At 31.7% G+C, this 26,885-nt stretch overlaps 1 protein-coding gene across 1 annotated transcript in view; it reads left to right on the top strand.

The window, feature by feature from the left end:
- The window catches only part of LOC141491396 (ephrin type-A receptor 6), a 1,165,986-nt gene that overhangs the window by 539,529 nt on the left and 599,572 nt on the right, over positions 1–26,885 (top strand). Inside the window, exon 5 of the mRNA XM_074192302.1 lies at positions 2,231–2,566. Coding sequence (XP_074048403.1) covers positions 2,231–2,566 — 336 coding nt within the window. The remainder of the gene's footprint in view (positions 1–2,230; positions 2,567–26,885) is intronic.

The raw sequence follows: 26,885 nt of genomic DNA on the forward strand, positions 1-26,885 counted from the left end.
TAAAACTTAGTTGCATCTGTGGAAGTAGAATGAAACCTCAATAGCAATCAAGCACTCAAAACTTTTTCAACCTCAGTTTATTCATTTGTAAAGTTTAGAGATCAATTTCATAATCTAGGGCTCTTTCCAGATTGTACATTCTATGACTCTATAAATAATACTAATGAAGATAACTAATTTTTTTCAGTAGAAGTCAATGAAGTAAAATAGATGAGTATCTTAGTTCTAGAAAGACATTTGACAAAGTCCTTTATGAGATCCTTGAAGACTAGATGAAGAGAAATGTTGCCTCAGCAATACTTTTGGCAAGTAGTTTAATTAGGTATAGCTGTACCTGAAGTGTATAAATTAATGAATGAATATGAAATTTAAGGCACTCTATTATGACAAAATATGGAACTCTGTCCTTAGTCCTGTTCATGTTAAAAAACATTTTTGCCAATACCTTAGATAAAGGAATGTTTATCAAATATTTTTGTTACATATATCTTGAATGGTGTAGATACTTTCCTAGCTGCATGACCATGAACAAGCATGGACAAACAATAGACACTCTCACCCTCATTGTCCTCATATATAAAGTGAGAGCTTTGAACTTACTGGACTCAAATTTCTCTTTAAGCTCAAATATGTGATCCTATAAATCTAATATTAAGTAAAGTAAAAGTAATAGAAGAGCTAGTTTTCCTTGATTTTTGTATTTAACTAGGTCTATATAAACATGTCAAGATATTGAAAGAAGCAGCAGATGTGAGTGGTAAGCCACTGTTAATTATACTGAAAAAAATTTCCAAAGACTAGGAGAGATAATATAGGTTTAAAGATAAAAAATGTACTGTTTTTCAAAAAATATAACAGAACAGAGTGAATAAACTAAATACCTGTGAATTTTACCTATTTCTTTACAAAATTCTACTAATGAATTATTAAATAAATGACTAGAGAACATCTGGAAAAGGAAGCAGTTATCACTTCACAGTGATGTCTTCATTGTTAATGGTTATATTATCTCAACTTCAATTCCTTTTTGACAGATTTATTAGATTGCTATTTCAAGAAAAATCTGTATATGTGTTTCATGTAGATTTTAGGCAAGCATATGTAGTCAAGTATCATGAGAAATACATTAGACAAATAATATAATTTGGTGGATCAAGTCAGATTAGAATATTGTGCCAACTCTAGTAAGAAGAAATGCAATGGAGTTATAAAATTTCTTACTCTTGGAGTAAAGCTCAATATAAGAAAAATTGTGTTGTGAAAGACCAAATTATTGTGAATTTAGTTTGCATTAAAAGATACATGATGTCTAGAACTAGAGAGGTATTAGGTCCTCTCTATTCTCTTATTCATAAAACTGGAATTTCTAGAGATGGGGAATGGTAAAGGTCCTCAAGATCATGTCATATGAGGATCAGTTGAAGGAACTGGCATAATTTTACTTAGGGAAATCATGATATCTAGCTTCAAATAGTTTAAAGAATTTCATATGGAAGAAAAATTAAGTTTGTTTTGTTTGGACTCAGAAGACAGACATAAAAATAAGCATACATTGAAAATATGTTTATTCATAGCTTATATCAGAAAAAAACAAATTTCTTTTTATCCATCTAACATTGAAATGATTTCCTTTATCAGCTAAGTCTACAATCAAAGATCTCCCTGAAGATCATTGATCAAGAAATAAATTGACATTTTTGTAGAGGAAATTATTTCTCAACTATGAGCTGAATTAGACAATTTCTGAGGTTCCTTCCAGCTTTGGGATTCTGTGATTCTTTGGTTTTTGTATTACGAAACCCAATAAAATCAAAATTAACAAGAATAAATGGCAAGAAGTTCTTCAATGAAGTAAAAAAACCTTGCCATGGAATACTAAAAAAAAACCTCTAGCTGCTAGAAATACTAATGTGGCCTTATGTTGCCTATTTTTCAATTTTGTCACGTTAAAATAATCCCCATAAAATCTTATTTTCCCTACCTTTGTCATATTTTTCTTCATTTCTTTCTATAATAGCTATTGAACTTAGGAATTTGGAATAGGGGACATATCTATGAACTGAGGACTATATTCAGGGAGTTCATGTACATACATACTCTTTATGAAAGATTTGGTTCATAATTATTTTCCCAATCAGCAAAAAAAAAAGATACTTATTGCTATCAGTTTTTATATACTGCCTTATTTTTTATACTGTAAAAATTCCTTTATTTGTTTTCTTTTCTCTAGGACCACCTTCAGCTCCAAGGAATGTGATTTTTAACATTAATGAAACAGCTCTTATTTTGGAGTGGAGTCCACCAAGTGACACAGGAGGAAGGAAGGATCTCACATATAGTGTTATCTGTAAGAAGTGTGGGTTGGATGCAAATCAATGTGAGGTCTGTGGAGAAGGAATTCGCTTCATCCCAAGACATACTGGTCTTACTAATTCCTCTGTGACTGTGGTTGACTTTGTGTCTCATGTGAATTACACCTTTGAAATAGAAGCCATGAATGGTGTGTCTCAGTTGAGTTTTTCTCCAAAGCCATTCACAGCTATCACAGTGACCATTGATCAAGATGGTAAGTGCTATTATTATTATTATACTACTCTATGTAAAGTTTGCTGATAGCTCATTCTTTGAATATGGAATCATATTCAGAATGAAACCAATTTCTGGGTATTTAGGATGAGTTACTAATATAGCAAGAGGGCTTTTTCAAATTTTATGTAATTGAGCAATAAATTTCAGAGTCTCAACCTAACTTTCCCATATATAAGACTCACTATACTATTATAGCCAATATGATTTTACAATAATGTTACTGTTTAGTTATAAGTAAATCTAACTGTAAGATTATAAAATCTCATTATAGCAACATTTGCTTTTTCAGACAATGTTTATTGTATAACTTTTTCTCTATGTGACTAGTCTCTTTAAAATCATTTTGCCTAGTTCTGTAAATATTTTTAGACTAAATTAAGAATGTTAGGGTAGCTAGATATACATATTTTGAGAAAGAGATCAAACCCATGCCCATATACTTAAATCCTATTAATTTAAATGCTCTTATATCTTTTTTTGAAAGGAAAATATAAAAGATTAACATTTAATACATTTATTTGTAAAACTAAATGTTACTTGAGATGTAAAACTTGAAAAGAACTTTCCTGCTACCAAAATAAAAAAGCAAAGAAAAATAATTTTGGAAGGTAAAATATAATTATCACTATAGTTTTAAGAAATTCACACATGCCAAACATCCATTCATTACATAGATTCATTTTCTTATAATAGCATTATACTGAATGATTGCTTGCTTTCTTTGAATATATGGACAATATATTTATTATGGTCTAATAAATATTGAAATATTCATAGAAAGTATTCATTTTTAAAGGATCAATATCTATTTTGTATTACCACTAAATCATAGGGAAAATTAACATAAATGTATTAACTACTTAGATTAATAAAAATTAAGTTTTTGAAAGAAAATTATTGAAGCCTTCTCAATGATATTTTATAATTTTTAATTGAAGCATATATGGCAATAACATAATTTTAAAGAAGTAAGTCCTAGATATTAATCATATTTTACAACATGTCTATATCATTTGAGAGCTTGAAAAGTGAATTCCCTGTTATTCATGCACTTCAAAATTTTATGTTATGTTCCTAAACTTTCTCAATTATATATAATCAATTGTGCTTTATTGCCTTCCTTACTTTTGATAGCCAGAGTCATAGGATGGAGGAAACATTAGGGAAATCCCAAAGAGAAATTCCCTTTTGTATTTTTCTTTCCTTAATCTGCCAATTAGTCTCCATCCATTAGTCTTGTATGCTTCTCCAAATTAATACATACCAAATCTTTCTGCTGTCCTGTGTTAACAAAATATCATCTGATGACAATTAATCTGAAACTATGTTACAAGATTAAAAGAGTACCTTAAAAATGTTAAAAAAAATAAACAAATAAAATTGAAATATAAATAGCAATTCTTATTGAAAAACAAAATCATATTTATGTAGTACCTATATATACACACATATATAGGTATATAGCTATACATCTATAACTATTGATATTGTACATCTGTGTGTGTGTGTGTGGATATATGTATGAAATCTTCCCCCAAAGAAGGTCATCAATTCTACTTAGCTATTTATTTGCAGGCCTTTAAATAAGCCATAAGTTAAATATCGGTTTTAAACTTTGCCAAGGAGATATCACAGTATTTATTGCTCCCAAGTGTGTACAGACATATTCTTAATATTAATTTTTAGTGCTGCAATTTAGTCATTGTTCAGGATCTTTGTAGGCCCATTCTGTTTGAAATATATATATATATATATATATATATATATATATATAGAGAGAGAGAGAGAGAGAGAGAGAGAGAGAGAGAGAGAAGAGAAGAGAGATATAGAAATATTGAGATAGAGACAGAGATAGAGATAGAGACAGAGATAGAGATAGAGAAAGAGATAGAGATAGAGACAGATACATACACATACACACACATACACACATACACATGCACATACATATACACATAGACGTAGATATAGGTATAGCTATGGATATGGATATAGATATAGATATTAGGATTCTCATATTTTCATTTCCCTCCGATGTCTACATTAACTGTTAATCAGCTTTATCTAAAGTTATACAAAGCAATTTGAATAAATTTGTTACATATTACTTAATTGTTAATCCACCTTTAAGGATGGATAAACAGATTGTAATCTGCTCAACACCTAGCAGATTTGAAAGGTTTGATTTTCTTTGGGCATGGCATTTTCTACAAGGAACTGACAACATAAAGTTAGATATTTTTGAAGTGGCTTATTTGATATTGAGTTTGCTTTATATCAATATCGAATTTTAATGTAACTTGGTCCTGCATTGGTATTCCTATGATGCTGTAATTTAGGACAGCCTGACAGGATAAACAAGTGTGTCTAGGCTGTTTAAAGATCACAAATTATGCTTAAATTCCAATAAACAGTGCTGGTAAAATAGATTTTAAAAATATTTTTTCAGAATTTCAGAAAATTTTATGTCTATATAATGATTTTCCAAGAAGTATCATAATAAATCAAATAAGTCTGCATAAGACAAAATGGTAAAAACAATTTGTACACAGGCATTATATGGTTATATTTAAGCTAAAAGCTTAATATATAATAATGATATAAAAAGTAATAATCATTATAAGTAATGAAGATTAATAACTATTTCATAGGATCCTTTTAATAAGTTTTATATATAAGAAACTATTTTTGAAACAAAATTAAATGAAAAATATGTTGACTCAATATAATTGTTTGATCATCCCATCAATCTTTAATTTATGTATTTCTTTGTTTGGTAGGTAGACTTCCAAATATTTTATACTATCTACATTTATTTTGAATGTAATTTCTCTTTCTGTCTCATACTGCTAGATTTTTGGTAATATATAAGCATTATAGTGATTTATCTGGATTTATTTAATATCTTACAATTGTGCAGAAGTTGTTAATTATTTCAATTAGTTTTGCAGTTGAATCTCTGGTATTCTCAAAGTATACTGATGTCATCTGAAAAAAGTGATAGTCTTCTTTCCTTGGGATCTATTCTAATACTTTAAATTTCTTTTTCTTCTCTTATTGATTTTAATAGCTTTTTTAGTACAAAGTTGAATAAAAGTGGAAATAATGGACATACTTGTTTTGCCTCTGAACTTACTGAAAAAAAGTACTAGCTTCTTCCCGTTTCAAATGCTTGCTTGTGACTTTAGATAAATAATACTTATCATTTTAAAGAAAGCTTCACTTATTCCTACACATTCTCGAGTTTTTGAAAAGAATGAATTTTATATTTTCCCAAAAAGCTTTTATCTCATCTATTGAGATGATCATATGATTTCTGTTAGTTTTGTTATTGATTTAGTGAATTATGCTGTTTTCTTAATATTGAATCAGCCCAACATTTCTAACGTAAATACTATCTAATCATAATGAATGATTGTTATGATATATTGCTGTAATCTCCTTGCAAACATTTTATTTATAGTTTTGCATTAATATTCATTAAGAAAATTGGTCTATACACATATTTCTTTGTTTTTGCTCTTCCTCATTTAGGTATCAACACATATTTGTGTCATAAAAAGAATATGATGGGGATTTGCCTTTTTTCTATTTTCTCCAAATAGTTTATATAGTTTTGGAAGTAACTATTTAGTTCTTTGGTGGACTTCACTTTGAACTTCTGTTACTGGGGAATTTTTTTCTGAGCAAATTCATTGGTGGCTTGTTCAATTTATTTTTCTAAAATAAAAATATTTAAATATTCTATTTGTACTTCTCAATCACTGAAATTTATATTTAATAAATATAATATTTATATTCTGAACATTTATTCATATCATATTTATTGACATATAATTGGTCAAAATAGTTCCTTATCATTGCTTAATTTCCTCTCATTTTTAATACTGGTAATTTGATTTGCTTCCATTTTTATCAAATTAATCAATGTTATATGTATTTTTATACATCTAGTTTCTTGCATTATTTATTAATTCAATAGTTTTCTTGCTTTCAATTATATTAATCTCCTCCTTTGATTATCAGTTTGATGTTTAATTGGAAATTTTAAATTTGTTTTTTTCTATTGTTGGTTGCATTCCCAATTCAACAATCTGTTCTTTCTCATTTTATTCATGCAAGAAGTTAAATAAATTTTCACCTAAATATAGCCTGTGCTGGACTTCACTCTACACTCCCTCCAGTAAGAGACCTTTCTTCCCAAATTTCTAAGTTATGTTAGACTGAAAAATGTTTTAATTTTATCCTTTCGTTGGAACTGTTATTCCAGAATTTGTTTTGAGGCATTAATTTAAAATTATGGGGAGGGGAATTTGAAAAAGTTCAGGTGAGTTTCTGCTTTTACTCAGCTATCTTCTGATTTTTATTGTTTCTTGATCTCTCAGAGTCATTAGTTTTTACTTGTTCAATTCTATACTTGAGGATGTCTTTTCTTTTTTCTTTTTTTATTGATATTTTATTTTCCCAAATACATGTTATGAAAGTTTTCAACATTAATCCATTTGTCTATGTAAATTTTTAAGTTACAAAATATCCTTCCACCCTACCTTCCCACCCCTTCCCCTAACCAGCAAATAGAATATGTTAAATATTGTACATACACATTTGTATTAATAGATTAGTAATTTTCAGTATGAAGAATTAGGATTAAGGGAAAGAATAAGTGAGATATTTTTTAAAAGTGAATGTTATATTCATCAGATTCTGAAGGATTTTGTTTTGTTTTGTTTTGTTTTACATTTGGATAGGTCCATTGTCCATAGCCAGTCTAATAGGGTTGTCCTAGCTCTCTCTCATCTCATAATGTTGTTCTGTTCCCTTCACTCAGCATCAGATTTGGTAATTCATTCCATACACCTCTAGAGTCTGACCATTTATGGTTTCTTATAGAACAAACAAAGAAATACATGAATTATGCATTCCATAATAGTCATGTGCCATAACCTGTTTAACCATTCCCCCAATTGATGAGCGTCCCCTCAATTTCCAATTCTTTGCCATTATAAAAAGAGATGCTGATTGTTTTGGAACATATGGGACTTTTCCTAAATTTTATGATTTCATATGGGTATAGGCTTAGAATTGGAATTTCTGGGTCAATGGGTATGAGCAGTTTTATTCTTCTTTGGGCATAGTTCCATATTGCTCTCCAGAATGGTTGGATCATTTCACAACTCCACCAAAAATGCAATAATTTCCCAATCCTGCAAAAAAACTCTCCAAAATTGATCATTTTCTCTTTTTTGTCATCTTAGTCAATCTGATAGGTGTGAGGTTATACACCAGAGTAGTTTTAATTTGCATTCTCTAATCTATAAGAATATGGAGTATTTTTCATATGGTAATATTATATATATAACTATTTTTTTTTCTTTTGAAAACCTGTCTACTCATTTCCTTTGACCATTTATCTATTGAGTAATGACTTGTAACCTTATAAATTTGATGGAGTTTTCTATATAGTTTAGAAATGAGACCTTTTTCAGAAATCCTAGTTGTGAAGATTGTTTCCCAGCTTTCTGCTTTCCTCCTAATTTTGGCAGTATTGATTTTATTAATGCAAAACCTTTTTAATTTAATGTAGTCAAAATCATTCATTATGCAATTTATAATATACCCTATTTCCTCTTTGGTCATAAATTTGTCCCCTTACCATAAATCTGATAGATAGAGCATTTCCTGGTCTATTCATTTATGACATCACTCTTTATGTCTAAATCCTTACCCATCTTAACTTTATTTTGGTATAGGGTGTGAGATGTGGGTCTATATTTAGTTTTTACCAAACTATTTTCCAATATTCCTAAGAATTATTGATATATAGTTCTTATCCTAGAAGCTAATGTCTTTGGGTTTCTCAAACAACAGATTACTGTTGTCATTTACTAATGTTTCTTTTGAACTAATCTTAATCCACTGATCCATTACTCTAGTTCTTAACCAGTACCAGAGTTTTGATGACTGCCACTTTATATTATAGTTTTAGATCCAGTAGATACGCCATCTTCCTTTTTCTCATCAGTTCCCTTGCAATTCTTGACCTTTTGTTGCTTCATATGAATTTTGTTACTATTTTTCTTCTACCTCAGAAAAAGAATTATTTGGTTGTTTGATTGGTATGGCACTTAATAAGTAATTTAATTTGGAAAGAATTGCTAATTTTAGCTTTAGCTAACCATGAGCAATTAAGATGTTCCCAATTATGTAGAACTGTCTTTAATTGGGTGAAGGATTTATTTTCTTAAATGAAATTGTGTACCTCCTCCATTTCATCAATTCTTTTTAGAGTTCTTCTCTTCAGTGAGTTTTTATGCCTTTTTTTTTAGCTATTTAGTTCATTTTTGAAAGTATTTTTCCTTATTGTATCACTCTCAATTATTTTCCTAATTTTGATTCTTCCTGTCTTATTTTATTGAAATCTTTTTTGAAGTCTACCATGAGTCCTTTTTTGGACCTGAGATCAGTTTTCATTTTAAGGCTCTTCTGAGTTTGTATTTTGATCTTTCCTATTAGTAATTTTCTATAGACAGGTTCTTTTTTCTTGCTTGCTCATTTTTCCAACCTAATTCTTGACTTTTCATTTTATATTAAAGTTGAGTTCTGCTCCCTGACTTGAGGGAGCACTGTTTATATGTTTTCCATTTTTTGAACTATTATGGTCAAAGAAGAAGTGTGGTCACTGATCTTCTGTCCTGACCTCTGGTCTGTGATTGACCGCTAGAATTGTTTCAGGCTTGCAACTGTAATCATGGTCCTTGATCCCCTATGGAATTCAATGTTCTTGTATTCCTCCTTGCTTTGGGACTGACACTGAACACTATGTATGGGCAAAGAAACAAAAATCCTACACTCAATGTCAGCAAAGTGTTCCTTGCAATATTCTTCTGACCATTTGTCTAACTCCTTTATCATCTATGGGCTGAGAGCTCTAAAAGTCACTGTCACAAATTCACTTACCCCTAAGGTCTGCTGATGGTTTGAGCTGACCTATAGCTGGCTGTTTGGCATATTTATCTGAGGTCTCACTGCTGGCTTGTTCCAGGGTGGGACCTTTCTGTTGGTTTTCCTGCTGACATTCTAATTCACCTTAGGCTGGAAACTGTTTTGCCTCTTTCTTGATTATGCTGCTACAAATTTCATTTTGAGGTGTTTTAAAAATCATTTAGTAGAAAATTTTGGAGAGTCCAGTGAATTCATGCCTTTACTCCACCATCAAGGCTTCTGAAATTTTTAAAATAAAAATAATGCTCCTTTATGATTCTCCATATTTGAGAAAGGCTTATTTTATTATTTTAGGTTATAATTTCATCATCTCTCCACCAGTTTAATATTTTTAGTTTTAATAGTATTGGGGTTTTTTTCCAATTACAAGTAGAGATAGTTTTCAACATTAACTTTTGTAAAACTTTCTCCTCTCTCCCTTATTACTCTCTCCCCAAGATAGCAGTAATATGTTAAAAGATTATACATACACAATCATGGTAGACATATTTTTGGAAGAAGTGAAAAAAAATTTAAAAGTGAAAATAGTATTCTTTGATCTGCACTTAGACTCCATAGCTTTTTTATTTAGAAGTGGCTGGCAATCCAAGTGTTTTACAATTGTCACAGTTTTGCTGAGAAGAGCTAAGTTGATCATAGTTGATCATTAAACAATGTTTTTATTAATATGCATAATATTCTGGTGCTTCTCACTTCACTCAGTATCAGCATAAGTATTTCCAGAGTTTTCTTAAATCTGTCCAATCATTATTTCTGGAAGAACAATAGTATTCCATTACATTTATATAGCACAACTAGTTCAACCATTTCTCAATTTGTGGACATCCACTCAATTTCCAATTCTTTGTCACCACAAATAAAGTTGCTATAAAAATTTTTGTAGATGTATATCCATTTCCCTTTTTTGTGATCTTTTGGTATACAGATCTAGTAGTGGCATTGCTAGATCAAATGGTATAGACAGTTTTATAACACTTTGGACAGTTTCAAATTGCTCTTCAGAATGGTTGGATCAGTTAGCAACTCCACTAAGTAAGGCTCAACATTCATTTTATTGTGAGCATTAGGGTTATGGACACAGAGATTAAAAAAGGAAATGATTTCTATTCTTCTACCACTGGGAACAATATGTGCATAAATTGGTGAATTTATGGAATGAGTTGTAGATAACATAAATACAGAGTAAATTTAAGTGTTAAAAGAGATAATACTAAAAATGTAAACAACAAACTTTCAGTACCTTAGTAGAAAATATCTGAATTGTTGACATCAAACTCTGTTATTTTTCAATGGCCAGACCTCTAGCAATCAGATTCTCCAAATGAAGGTAAGCTAACTGTTTTACAGATACACAGTCTATCAACAAATTTGAAATAGTGTTTTTCAGTGGGAATTTTAAAATTTTGTTACATTGGGGAACCCTTTCACAGACACTAATACCTATGGACTACTCAGATTAATGCCTTAAATACATAAAATACATAGGATCACAAAGGAAGCCATTGAAATACAGTATATCTATCTATACATACATGCATGCACGTGTGTGTGTGTAATGAATATATATATATATATATATATATATATATATATGTATGTATGTATGTATGTTCAAGTTCTCAAGTTAAGAACCGGATTGGTAAAATAAAACTGGCATTCTATAGGTATAAACTGGAAGTAATATGGAATTTTTTCTAGTCTGGCATTTGATATCAAAAATGTTTTACTAGAGGCTCAAGGAACTATTAGTAAAAACTATTCAAATAATTTTTACTCAATTGTATGTTTTAGGAGTTTAAGGAATGCATTTAAAAATCATTTAGAACCCTTCCCTATGATGTAGCTAAGGTAATAATTCATTATTCCAGCTCTAGTTAGATAAATAGAGTTACTATTAATTAGAAACTTCTGAAATAAAACTAAATTAAGTAACTTCCATATTCCTAAGGGCTATATTTTACCATTTAAAATTTTTCCAAAATGATCTAAAAGATGTTTAATTTGAAGAAGCAAGTAAGAAAAATACAATGAGAAGGAAAATTAAGATGTCCCCAGTACTTGACAAAGAAAATGAAGATACTTGAAGCTTTGGCAAGAGAAATCATTTAGGTCACAGATAGTAAAAGAAAACATTAATCAAGAATAGTCAGTCTGAAACAAATCTTGTTTGCAGAAGTCATGACTTTCAGATAAACCTTTAGGGACCATGTTCAGAGTGAAGGACATGCTAAATTACAAACCAATTCTGCTGATGTTTGCTAGAGGGTCTTTAAAGCTATCTTTTAGCTTTATAGCAAATAGGTTTTAGCTAATGAAGAAGCTCTCCATTAAGGAACAAATGAATTGTTGGAACAGGTTGCACCAATTCAATTGTTCCTTAAAAGATAGCTTCTTTATTAGATTTCAAAATGCTTAAAACCATATTTTAGTTTCTATTCTATATGATACTATCTTGGGTTGACATATTGGTGGCAATTTTCATTCTTTCATTCCAAGGTCACAAGATGAACTGAGTAATCAACTAAAATGAATTTCAAAATAAAGTCAAAAATACTTGTCTATATATTTATAAACTTTAGATATCTGTTTTACAGTTTGGCCTATTTTAGAATGATACTGCAATGTCATTCTAGTTCTCATTACTAGAGTAAACAATGAAGGATAATGTGTGCAAATTGCAACGGCTCCTGAACACACTTTTAGAATATACAATTACTTTTCCTGATATCCTGTTTACAATTTAGTAATCTAGTGAAATCTAGTAAATCTAGTGATTTTTAAATTTTATCAACTGCAAACTGAAGACTCTGTAATTAATCTTTTCTGTGGAAATGTACTATAAGGACATTTATTATGATTGAGGACAAAAGTTTAAAATTGTCCCTGGAAATTCATTTGTCTATAAGGCAATGTATTCATGTTAATTCTGCAATCAACTTTGTTTCAAAAATAAGCACTGTCATTGGATTTTTAATTGAACAAGCATTATTGTTTAGATTCTATTTTATTACATACAATATTTTCAAAGATTAGGGTAATCCATACTAGCTCCTGAAATGAATCACTCCATCAACATACAATTACTAAATGCCTACAGTGTTACAGGAAGTGGGATAAAAGTCCAAAAAAGAAAAGAAAATCGTACTCAAAATAAGTTTTCATTTCAATGAAAAAGTAGAAAAAGCATATAAAATTTATACATCACAGCAAAAAATGATATATATATATATAACATATATATATATATATATATGATATATTGTCATTTAATACAGGGTAGCTTGGCCAACACTTATTTCTTTAAAAGATCACTAGTACTTTATTTTTAGAAGTCTATTGAAATATCTAGCGAATTTGTTCAAATTTAAATACTTTTCTAGTCCAACAAAATTCAAAATCAAAATGCAGTCCACTTGGTAAATTATGGTTAACTAATCTATTTTTAGAAGGTAGACTCAGAAGACAATAAAATCGTCAGGTATAGCCTGGTTACCTATGTGATTGAATAAAGTTCTGAATAAGGGTTAGGGCTGGGATGACTTTTTGGTAGCCACTGCCCAACTATTAACTCTATACCATTTCATGATAAGATGGAAATAGTTCCAAGAATGTGATAGAGCTAGTTTAAAGAGCCTGATAGAGCCAATTGTTAATTTTCAGTATGAACATTTAATTACCATAGTCTTATTTGCATTCAGAACTTGATTTATTGATTCATTGATTTTCTAAACTGTAAAAATGATATGAAATGTTAATAATAAAAATTAAACAAATGTTTTCAAGTTTATATTTGTGGGAAAGTGGAATTGTTTTTCCTCTAAAGAACCATTGGGTAAACATTTATTAACAGACCCTTAGTTGAATCCTGGGAGCAGAAAAGGTTAATCCAAATTGCCTTTGGCAGTTGGGAAATTCTGATTTCTGACCTGTCAGTGTTTTGTCTAAGAGAATATTAATATTTGCCACATATATTACTTTCTCAATTTCAAACTAATCCTATTTCTCAAATGAATAATAAGAAGTGCTGTACTAAGCATAATGATTATATAATCCTCAGTTGTGTTTTGAATTGGTGCTTCACTTACCTACAGACTCAAATCCATTTAATACTGAAAACTCAAAGCCCACCAAGTATCCTTTGGCAGAGAGACCAAATCATTTATGTAACTATAAAGCTTAAATATACCTTTTAAATGAAAAATAAAGCATCGTGATAGATTGAAAAAAACACCAGGTTTAGAATCAGGTAACCTTGATTTTAATTCTGATCTTTTTATTTACAGTCACAGTGTATTTGAGAAATTCACTTCATCTCTATCTGGTAAATGAATAAATTAGGCTACATAAATTCTCCAATTCAAGATAAGATGATGCTAAACTCTTCTCAGAAGTTCAACAGACTGTTAGATAAATGTGGATAAACTTAAATATAACTTGAGAAATCTGAGAACTATTGTATCTTTTCTAAGAAAAATATTCATTTATGTACTTTAAAATAGTTGGAAAGAAGGTGAAATAATTTTCTGTGTAAAAGATGTGATTGTAATGGGGCTATCTGTCTTCTACTATCACATTAACAGTTTGCAATTGACTTGCTTTTATGACATTTTCTAAAGGAATTGAATGGCAGTAATAACAATTTTTTCAGTAACATGCTTTAGAACTGGTAAAAATGAGCCAGGTTCAAAGATATAAGTGAATTGAAAATGAGTGTACACTATCTCATTATGCATAAACTATGATTACTATGGGGTATATAGATTTTTTTTTCAGTGTTGGGAATTTCTGACAAGTTGTTTGGCTAGTTTTTAATAGTACTATTTTATTTTTAAGGTGGAAGCCCTTTTTATTTTATTAACTGTACTTAGGAAACAAATTGATGGACTGGGGTGATTGGTTCACATGTAGTTAAAATTAAGCCTTAGATCTCTTTTATTATTTTTCAGTAGGTTGTTTCTCTAATTATTCTCATCAGTGACTTTTATTTTGAAATGAAAAATCAAAGAGAAATTATTAAGTAATGTAAATAAAATAAACATGTGTTCAAGGATGACTAAATAGTTTGATCATTATTAAATGATATAAAATCTTTTTTATAAATAAATATCTTTAGTTTGGAAGCACTTGAAGGTTAGTCATTCAGATTTTTTTTAACATACTAGATAGAATTCCTTAGAAGAGTTCTTTACAGAGGAATTTTTTATCTGGGATTTTTGTTGCAATTTAGTTTGAAAACTGAAGAATTTAAAGGCTAGCAATCATTTATTTGTTCATTTAATAAATATTACTGATATGATTCTTTGGAGTTTATAGAAAGACATATAAGGCATTGACCCTTCCCTGAAGGAACTTATAATTACTGCTATCCCCCACTCTTCCATATTAAGAAGTATGAATTGCTTTAAGATTGTTCTTACATACCTGAGATCTCATCTAATAATTTTTCCATCAAATCTAATTAATACTTTATCTCTAGAGTTAGTATACAAATATACATAAGGAAAAATATTATTGAGTATGACAAACTCTGAATATGTTGGCATTTTTGACAGTTTTGCAATCATACTTTAATCCTCTTGACCTATAAGCAAAAGTACTTTGAAGAACAAATTTAGGGTTTTGTTTTTGTTTTGCAAGTCAATGGGTTAAGTGACTTGCACAGGGTTGCATAGCCAGGAATTCTGGATTTGAACTCAGGTCCTCCTAACTCTAGGGCTTGTGCTCTATTCACTGTGCCATCTAGTTGCTCCCTGAAGAACACATTTAACCATATCCTCTAAAAAAATTTATTTTTCCTAAAATGCTTCCACTTTAAATATAATTGAAACATGAGCATGCAATTTATACCTAAAATATTCTTATTCTGTTTTAAAGCTATTTTTAATATAGGATCCCAAAAGCATTTTTCATATATGAATATTTTGTATAAGAGAAAAAGCACTGGATTTGTAGTCAGAAGGATCTGGATTTGAATTCTATCTTGGTCATACATTTACTAGTTGTATGAATATGGACAAGTCATTTAACCTGCTCTTAGCCTCAGTTTTCTAATCTATAAAAGCAGGGAGATGAACTGAATGATTTCTGAGATCCCCTTCTGGTAGAAATCTGTATTAATAAATTTCTTTCTCTAGCCCCAGTACAGGATCATAAAGATTTATATAAAAATTAATATTACTTTAATAGGAATTGACTTTATATAAAGCTTTATCCTATAATTCTATTAAGCAGAAACATTCTCATCAATTTAAAATGTTTCAATTTACACCATATTTCATAACTACTTGTCTTGTACAAAATGAGACACACATTCATTAACTCAACCAGGTCACTAACAATCCTATCTATACTATAATAAGATCCTGTGATTTGTGAGGTTTAATTTATCTTTAATATATGGATAAGAAAAACAGCTTTCACTCCTATTAATTTGACCTTTTACAATCTACCCCCTCCATATTTACTTCTGGGTCACTGTACTTCTAGGGTATATATTAACTTTGAATTTAGGATATCCATTTGAGTGTCACATAATTTTCTTTTATATAGACCAGCAGATGCCTGCATAAATATTATATCATTGTATACTGTATGTTGCTGACTTTGAACTGTACTTAGACTAATGTACTTGACATTTACATCTTTTTTCAAAATATGAAAATCTATAGTCCTTTTCTCTTTTAGTAAAGATGAATTTGCTGATTAGTAATAAATATGAATTGCATTTCAGATTCCTAGAAATTGAGAGTAGTTTCTTCATGCTTTTTTATAAGAATAAATGTTTAATGTGCTGAACAGTTTTGAATATTTAAAATGTAAAACTGCTGTATTTATTTAGCTATTATACAAAATGTGACATACTTGTATCAAGATGGGAATGATTAAACTATTTTAAAACACTACTTAATTATATATTTAAATTTAAACTATAACTGGCATACAAAGTTATTTCCTAAAATAATTTTCCCCTAACTATAGTTTTGTTTCCTTAACTATGCCAATGATGACTATATTTATAAACTTGCAGGGATCTCAAGAGGTCACATAGTCTGTCTTACAATTTTTCAGACAGGATTTGGGCCAGCCTAAAGATTTTTTTTTTAATTCTAACTTAAATGACATTGGAAAAGAAAATTTCATAATAGCTCCTGGGAACCCATTTTGTTACTTACCTAAGAAAATATTCTCTCAGATTTAACCTAATTATTGAGACTTAAGAAGGACTATATTCAATATTATCTCATTTAATTCTCAAAAAAGCAACACAGTGAAATAAATTTTATAACCATTATAGTATCCATTTCAAACATAAGAAAACTGAGTTCCTTTACTTGCTCAGGGTCATACAGCTAAGTAACAAAGTTAAGATTTTAATTTGACTTCTGATTTATTAGCCTACATTGTTACCCACAATTTGAAGATGGTTGATAAAAAATTTTTTAGAAACTTGGACATTATTATTTGATCAGTTTTTAGCCATCTCTCTCTGCCTGAATTTTTAAGATCTGGTAAAGGAGGCAGGTAGGTGGCGCAGTGAATAGAGCACTGGCCCTGGAGTCAGGAGAACATAAGTGCAATTTGATCTCAGAAAAGTGTCTGATACTTAATAGCTGTGAGACCTTGTTCAAGTCACAACCCAATTACCTCACAAAAATCAGAAAGCACACAAAAAATAAGCTGATTATTTTGCTTTTATTCAGGATTGCCCCATTTTTTCCACCCTCAAATAAAGTCTCATACTTAAAAATGTTTATTCTTTATATCATTTATATATCAGCAGGAGGATTAACTATGTGTCTGAAAATTCTTGAAATGCACCTATTAAGTAAATTTCTTATGAAGCTGTGAAATGATCTTAAGGACTCTATCTTAGTTGAAAGCTATGGAAGCTAGATGATCTACAAAGGAAAGTTCTATTCAAAGAGGATCATTATTGTCAGGAGACAGTAAGCAACAGAAAATAAATTTTTACCTTCAGCTTTCTATATGAAGACACTCTATACCTTGACTCTAAAGAAGTAGAAATGGAGTGAGAAATATTTACTACACAAAAGTATGACTCAGGAGCAATATAAGCAAATTGTTACTATTTTAGTGTGATTTTTTTAACTTGATACCTCAGGGTTTTTTTCCTAAACATAAAATCAAAAATAATGTTGACGTTTTACATTGTTGTTTTAAAACTCCTAAGTTCAAATTAACTTTTCAATTCAACAAACATTTTTAAGTAGCCAGTAATGAAGAAATAAGCATGAAACATCCTCCTCCCAAAGATCTTTTTTCCTCTCAAAAATCTTAAAAAATTTAGGGAGAAAAACTCAGATTCAAAAGTTTTCTGTGGTGTCATCCATTGAGAAAGTAACCTCCACCTAAGCATATGGTTACTTATCCATGCCTACTTGTCCCATGAAGATTTATCAACTGAATTCTTATTTATAACACCATAAAGTAATCTCATTAAAATATCTGTATCTTCTCAAAGTCACCAGTGCCATTTGGTGTCTGCTGATCTTTCTGTGACTGTCTGGAACTTATGTGAGATTTACACATCACAGAACCTAAAAGGTCATTACAGCAAAGTGTAGATGGAGTTCAACATTATTGCACCCAGTGTCAGGATGTGATTTTTGGTTAATATATGATACCATTTGCAAATTATACTCCTTCGATCTTTTAGATGTCTGTACATGACTTCTAGATTCCCATTTGCAGTCTCACTTTCTGTTATTATCACTTTAGACTGGTTATTTATAAGTTAATTTTACTCTAGAGAAGGGAAGGGAGCAGTCAAGGGACCAGAAAAAGAATTTTAACACCACAGGGACAATATGCCTGTTTCCTCAATGGTCTAGCACATATAGCCAATATTTTAAGACATATATATACGGTAATTGGCAGAGAAAATATCTAAGTCCCAATCTTTTCCCTACAAATTAGTTGTTTTTTCCACTCTTACTGCTTTATGAAAATTTGAATATTCAGATTTAATGGCAATATCACAAAGTTGATTTAATACAGAACTTATCTCTAAACCAGGAGGATATGGGTTTTAATTTCTACCTGTAACATTTATTGCCTATGTGACCTTGGACAAGTCACCTTTAACTAATATGTTCTCTAAGTTAAAGGTGTTAAACACATAATCTGTTGACTGCATGCGTGTATTGTGATTTTAATGAGGTTCAGATTCATTCCTGTAAATGATGCTCTCACACAGTTGAAAATGAAAGTATTTAATAATGCAAGGAATAGATTGCTTACAATAATATTCTATATAGCAAATAATATATATACATATATATATATATGAGAAAGGATTATTAATACTAAAACAAAAGTAGAAGAGAAAGATAAAGAAAACATCACCAATTCAGGGGAGCACCAACTCTTAATCAGTTTGGCTGGATAATTCTGGTTTGACAGCCACGAGTCCCAAATGGGACAGTCAAAGGCAGAATGTCTTCTCCATGGGTGGGATTCCCTTTCTTCTGCTCCTTCTCCTTCATCTTCATCTTCATCTTCATAATGAATGATTGGAGTTACAGGATATTTATTAGGGGAGAACAAAGGCTTGTTGCCAAATTCAACTGGAAAGGATCCTAGAATTCTTATCATGAACATAGGAAGTCAGTAAGTGTTATGATGTTAGGAAGATGTCATATGGGGCCACAAGACACAACATAGTTAAGGTCAGTACTGTGGGAATAGCCAGTTCTTTTCAGTACTGTTTATGTTCCAAGGAATGGCTAGTTCTTGGGACTCTAAGAACGCGGTCAAATCACAAAGGACATGTTCCAGGGAGGAAGGACACGTTCTCATACAGGCTCGAGTGAACTTACTCATATAAGAATTTCATTTTCTTATACATTTGGCCTTAAGGTCACAAGAAATGTATGAGGATGGGTCTATGGGAGTAAACTGATTATAACAATTACAAATGCATAATAATAGGAAGAAAATCATTAACAATAATACAGGAATAGCTAAACTGTTAAAATATTTAGCATAAAGAAGTATGGGGAAAAGGTAACAATTTGGGTACCCCAAGTCAAATTCTTAATAACATCTGTATCAGGGGAAAAGTAAAAATCGTCACCCTGCCAGAGCAAATACATATGTATCAGGGGAAGAGCAAAAATCGTCACCCTGCCAGTGTTTGAAAGAGATATTAGCAAGACATCCAGAAAAAGGGGGTTTCTGTGAGACAGAGGCTAAATCAGTACTATTATCAGAAGTTAAACAAGTGTATTGGGAAGATACTTCATATAAAATTGAAAAGTTAGAAAGAGGATATACAGTTAAGTCACATAGGTTAGAGGAGCGTGAGAGAAGTCAGGGTTCCATTTGCCGGGTCATCATCCCACACACAATACCTTGGTTAGTGAAAGTACAGTCCTAATAAACTATGAGTTACATTGTCTTGATCTACATAGTTGCTATATACAAGTGCTAAAACAAAATAATCATGTAATACAAAAGGAATCACATGGAATTGACACATAATTTTCCACATATGAACTTGATAATATACTACAGTCCCACCACACCAAAGGGGAGTACATCGAGCTTGTTCAGCTTTAGTTTGTTTCCAATATTTAACCATTCTAGGGAGTACACTGTCCCAAATGTGAGTTATCTCCCTCTTGTAACAACCTTTGAGCATTCTCTTTTTTATTAAAGTGTACATATTTTGCAAAGAACATTTGGTCCAATTAAACAGGGCACTTATCTAGGTATCCACCTGCATATTAGCTAGAATGCTATCATTAAAAACTTGGAAGAATTGGCCTTAGTATTTTAGAGTATGTTGGTGTGGCAGGATCGTTGTGGGCAACCAATTAGCATTAGTTGTTAAAACTTGAGATACATCCTGCCCAGCACTGTGCAGTCTGCTGGCCAAGGTCTCAAGATGTATAGAATTTACTATACCCAAACCTGTTCCAGCTCCACCAAGTAGAGTGTCATACCAAGCTCTTTTAAATCTAGTATAGAGCAATGAAGGTGGGAAGGACATATTAGAATGAAGTACAATTTTATGTTGAGCAATAGATACATTTACACAAGATTTAGGAACTTGTATTACTGAAGGAGGATGCTGATTAGGTGGAGTCTCTGGTAACAATGTTATATATTGTATCCATGTAGTTCTGTGGAAGCATTAGAGCAGACTAAATGCTAGTATCTATTTTCAGTAATAACATTTATATTATAAGTAGAGTTGTCTATATTCCACTGTATACAATTCTTAATTAGTTCTGTTTCCATTGTTGATGGACAACTTTCAATTAATCTGTTACACTGTGAGGCCGGGGATGCAAAGGGAAGAGGAGTTATACAGCATGAAATGTTAACTAACGAAGCGATAATAAAACTTAATTTCACAGAAGAAGGCCCTTTCAGGATATAGGACGAAGGAGTTTGATAAAATGTAACATTAGTGATAGTCCAATTAGTAATGTTACAAAAGTTGAGTGCAGGGCAGATGTAATTTCCCTGTTGTGAAGGGTCAAAAGCCGACCACCACTTCAATTGGATCTTGTTCCCGGAAAATCTCAACTGGGCTCCTGGAGTCCAAGTCTGTACTACAGCATAAAACCAGAAGCCTATAAAACACTTAATTCCGAATGAACATTTGGTTTAGTGGAACATGATGCCAAATGTCATCTCCTGAATAACAAACAATAGCTGTATTATTATTCCCTTGGGCTATTAATTAAGCTGGCCTAGGAGCTTCTGTAGGGTGTCTTTTTATCCATACTTTGGTTCCTGGGATTATCCTCTCAGGTACCCATTGCATTTCATCTGAGCTACCAAATCTTTGGTCCCCTCTAGTAGTCTTATCAGGGTATTGGGTTTTTTCTGTCCATTGTCCAATGAGGTATGGTAATATGACATATGTCAGATGGTTATCTGACATATCCTCTCCCCAGTCTTACAGGGGTAGGTTTCAGACACATGGGAATTATGCAAACAAACTTTAATTTCTCCTCTATAATCATTATCTATTACTCCTCCCAGTACATGTACCTGTGCCTTACTGGCCAAGCTGGATCTAGAGAATAGCTGACCATAATATCCAGTAGGTAGTTTGACCCGAATACCAGTATTACATGATAATTGGCCTTGAGGTTTTATTTCCACATCATGTATTACATACAAATCATAGCCTGGGGACCCAAGTGAGGCCCTCCCAGGTTTCCTGGCATTGTCATGAAATTTCCACCATTGTATGGTAGGAATGTTAGATGCTTTCCTTATTTGTAAGTTAGGAGTCATCATTCTGGACAATGGAGTACCTTCTCCATCAGCCAATGGTCTATTATTTAACTGTCTCAAAGCTTCAAATAAATTTTCCTTCCATTTCTTTAAGTTATTATTCCCCAATTTCTTTAATCTTTCTTTTAACAAGCCATACATCCTTTCAATGAGGCCTGCTGCCTGTGGATAGTAAGGGATATGATATATCCATTCAATATTATTATATTCACAATAAGCATCAATTTCCTTTTCCTTTAAATGAGTTCCATTGTCATTTTGAATTTGTATAGGGGTTCCATAGTATAAGGAAATAATATCAATAGTCTTACAAGTATTCATTTGGGTTGCCCATCTATATGGGCAAACAATTAGTATTCCCAGATAAGTGTCTACCCAAGTACAAGCATATTGGCAACTTGATTTAGAGGTAATGGGCCTATATAATCAATCTGCCAAATTTGGGCAGGCAAAGTGCCTCTAGCCAATTCTCCAGTTACAGTTCGAGGTATGGAGCGCTGACTGAAGAGCTGGCATTGAGGGCACTCCTGAGTTATCTGTTTAAAAATATCTAAAGGAATATTAATTCCTCTAGCCAATGCCCACCTGTAAGATGCAAGTGTGCCAAGATGGCCTTCAGTGATGTGAATCCATTTTCCTAGCGTCAAATCATCCCTATTCTCCAGGGGCATCATTTGTAGGGATTGTCCTTCTACTTTTGAGAGTTTATCAGCGTGGGCATTATACAGCTTTCACATGGGCATCTACATGAAACACAGGCACATTAGTATACTGGACCTAAATACATTTATCTTTCCACATTTTCATAAGCCCAAACTTGTTTCCCATAAAAATCCCAATTTTTTGCATGTCACAGGGTCATCTAAGTGGTTAGGCCATTTGCCACTACCCAGGTATCTGTAAAAAATATGACATTTTCTCCCTTTCTCTTGTTTCAGTACTTGACATACAGCCAAGAGTTTGTCCACTGACTGCTTTCCTCTTCTTTCTAAAACATTATTTCTTATAGCCTTCCAATACCTAATTTGTCCTAAATATCTAGCAGAGCCATCCAGTAAACCAAGTGCTTTTCTTTTATTCAGGACTCAAGGCATCATATCCTTGATTCCATTTGACTGGTGAAACTGCCTTCTGAGGGGGAGTGGTCAGTGGAGACTGCACTGAGGTTAATTCAGATACTTTCTCAGGCAGGGGAGAAACACCAGATTCTCCTGGTTTAGTTCTGTTCTGTATGTACCATTTCCATTTAATTATACTGGACTTCTTTGCATGTCCTATCTTATGAGAGATCAGAGTCTCCATTTATCCAGCTCATAATAGTTATTTGGGGCCTTAACAGAACTTCATGATTTAAAGGGAGCTGTTCAGTTTCTACTAATGCCCCATATGCAGCTAGCAATTGTTCAAAAGGAGTATAGTTCTCTCCCACAGGTAGCAGTCTAATATTAAATTTTTAAAAAATTTCCCCAATCATTTTTAAGAACACATCTCAATTTAGTACAAATCTGGGTTGCCAATCCCAGAAGAAATTCCACAACTTATTAGTTGATTCATAGCTCTCTATGTTCTTTCCTAATTTACATTAATTTTAAAATCAATTTTCAAAACTTCCAAAACCAATATCTTATTTATACAAAGTCAAACTTGCTCTTACCTTCATTCTACATGCTTTAGCTTCCATAAATTAAAAAGAACCTAACCCTCTCTATGCCTCTTCATTGTCTTTGCACCCCTTTCATTATTCTCTTCACAAGTCCTTAAATCCAGTATTCAGACTGCACAACTTGCATTTTCTCTTAACATACTACTTAAGCATATTTCAGACTTTATTCACCCCTCCTTTCTTCTTCTTTTATTTTAACACATACTGTTCATGACCAGATCCAATGATTTATTTAAAACCTTACTTTTGCAGCTAAATAGGCATAGTTCTATTTACAAGTTCTTGGGCAAGATTTTTCAATGTCCCTAATTCCATTGTATACTTAAAATTTTACAGATTGTGATGGTCTTTGTACTTTTGCAAGAATAATTTCTCATCAGGTAAATTGAGAGTCATCCCCCTTAAAATGTACTAATATGTACTCTGGGAGAAAGGGAACAATCATCACTGAGTACTCCTTTTGGGTAACTGACCTACCTTCATCATTATTTTAACTTGTTTTACCTAAATTTCTTTTCCTCCAAAGCCTGTAATTTTAACAGACATTCCATTTCTAAATATACTAGGATTGCCATCCATCAAAGAGGTCTTCCCCAATTTCAAAACAAAACAAAATAAAACAAAGAAGCAAACAAACTTTAGTAACAATTGTATATCCATTTTTCTAATTTATAATTAATTAATCTTACGAGAGACAGATAGTTCCTCTGTCTGATCTTCTTTACTGGGGTTTGGTCCCTATCTACTATTCTTCTTTAAAATGTTCTAATGATGCAAAAAAAAACCCAAAACTCTAAAAAAATGTTCTAATGAGGGATACAAGGGGGGAGGGCGGAGCAGTAGGCTCCACATTCCTTTATCTCCCACTTTCTTATCCAAAGCTGGACATACCTTCCCATGCTCAGTTAAAAGAGCCCATCCCCTTCTGCAAATACCATTCCTCTCCTTTCCCCTTTCTATGGTAATTTTTACTTAAGCACTCAGGAAGTAGGAGAGGCTTTCTGTCCCTAATCTTCACACCAGCCCATATTTTGAGCCAAGACCTTTGCTAAAGTAGAAAAGGAAGGGTCTTCCCATCCTGGTACTTCAACAGGGATGGGGATCTCTGCTGTTTTCTTAAATAGAGGCATTTACACAATGAATCCTGTTCGTGACGCCAATATATGATACCCAAAACCGCACTAGGGTGACCTAAACTGTATTAAAATGTGGTTACTATCTAATTTTAAAGTGTCCATGAATATTTAAAAATGAATAAAAATATGGTTTTCTAAGTTAAAATGAAGCCCACAGGAATCTTCATATACAATTTAGTGCATCCCATTTCTATTTGAATATGATACCACTGTACTAAGCAAATCTTTAATAAATTAGAAAGAAAATGCTAATCTGCCTAGGCAGGGTTTTCTTATCTCAGAATTTCTTATTTCAATGAAACATCAACTTCAATTCCAATCTTATCCCCATTCCCTATCTCATTACTTTGATAATCTGACTCCCTTTCAAAAAGAGATAATGTACAACTAAGGAGTCCTTTGGAGAAGATGACATCTGAAAATATTCCTTTCTTTTCCATTGTTTTGAGTGGGCAGGGTCAGTGAAACAACTTCCATTTAAAAAGTATTTACATGGCCCTAGTAAAAGATGAACAGTTGTGATTGTGATTTATAAGCCATCATTAAAGTGGGATATTTGTTGTATTCCCTCAGAAATCTCTTTTAACATTTAGCTCTTTTGCTCTGGTCCCTGGGATTTAGCAGCAGGACATTCAGTTATAAAACAGTTTTGTATTAATCTGTACTATTGAGTTCTTAACTGTAACTTATTTTCACTTTGATTTAAAATCCATAAATGTCAGCCATAGCTCTTAGGAGTTAAAATCATTGACAGTGAAATGAAATGAAATGAAAAGTGATAAATGGGTGATGCAACTGGCTACTTTTCCTTACATAGACACAAACATCATGACCATAGTCTTTAATATCCTATTAATATCCTTTAATATCACAATAAGCCAGGAAGTTAATTAGTATCTTGAACTAAATAATCAAATGTTGCCTGGAAAAGACATAATAAAAATACTTTTTTTTAACCTTAACAAACTCAGATGGTATATAAGAAAATAGAAGTGAAGGAATTTGAACTGGCATCATGATCATTTATTCTGTGTGCTTTTGGGGGAACAGATACAGAAACAGATGAAGGTGACTTTCTTCCAAGAATAGATCTGTGGTCACATAAGTAAGAAAGTTAATTGAAAAATGCCTTAGAGTTTTGGTCCTTGTGTTGTCGATAGAAGAGGAAGGAAGTACATATACCTATATCATTATTGACTAGGTATTAGGGTTCATGTCAACTGTTCTCATGGCAACAATTTCCAAGGTGAACAATTGGTCTTTAAGTTAATGTAAACTTAAAGGCTAGGAGAACTTGTAAATCACATATCTCTTAAATAAAGCTCTCATTTATTTTCTTTAAGTCAACTTCATGGATAGATACAAGTGATCATACTGTTCTTTTTTAAAAAAAAATATTTATTTATTTTCATCCATATGTACATCTTTATTTTTAAGTTACAAAATTTCCTTCCACCATCCCTTCCCACTCCCCTCCTCTCAGTGGCAAATAGTCACATTAGCATTTTATATGCATATTTTTGATAGACATGTTCACAGTTTAGTCATTTTCAGAATGAAGAATTAGGATTAAGGGAAAGAGATCCATAAGGGATTATTTTTATAAAGTATTCATCAGATTTTGAAGGGGGTTTTTTTGTGTGTTTTTTGTTTTGTTTTGTTTTTCTTCCTCTGGATGTGAATACCATAGTCCATAGCCAATCTAATACAGCTGTCCTAGCTCTCTGAACTACTGAGAGGAGTTGCTTCCATCAAGGTTGTCCATCTCACAATGTTGTTGATGCATACATTGTTTTCTTTGTTCTACTCCCCTCCCTCAGCATGGTATCCCATAAGTCATTCCATGCTTCTCTTGAGTCCGACCACTTATGGTTTCTTATAGAAAAATAATATTCTATAGTATTCATATACCATAACTTGGTTAGCCATTCCCCAATTAATGAACATCGCCTTGATTTCCAATACTTTGCGACTGTGAAAAAGAGCTGCTATGAATATTTTGGAACATGTAGGACTCTTCACTTTTTCTATAATTTCTTCTGGATATAAACTTAGATTTGGAATTTCTGGGTCAAAGAGTATGAACAGTTTTATTGCTCTTTGGGCACAGTTCCATAATGCTCTCCAGAAAGGTTGGATCCATTCATACCCCCATCAGCAAAACATCAATGTCCCAGTCCTCCCACAACCTCTCCAATATTGATCACTTTTCCTTTTTC

Source organism: Macrotis lagotis, chromosome 6 (genome assembly GCF_037893015.1).
Source record: "Macrotis lagotis isolate mMagLag1 chromosome 6, bilby.v1.9.chrom.fasta, whole genome shotgun sequence".
In the NCBI taxonomy this organism is placed as follows: Eukaryota; Metazoa; Chordata; class Mammalia; order Peramelemorphia; family Peramelidae; genus Macrotis; species Macrotis lagotis.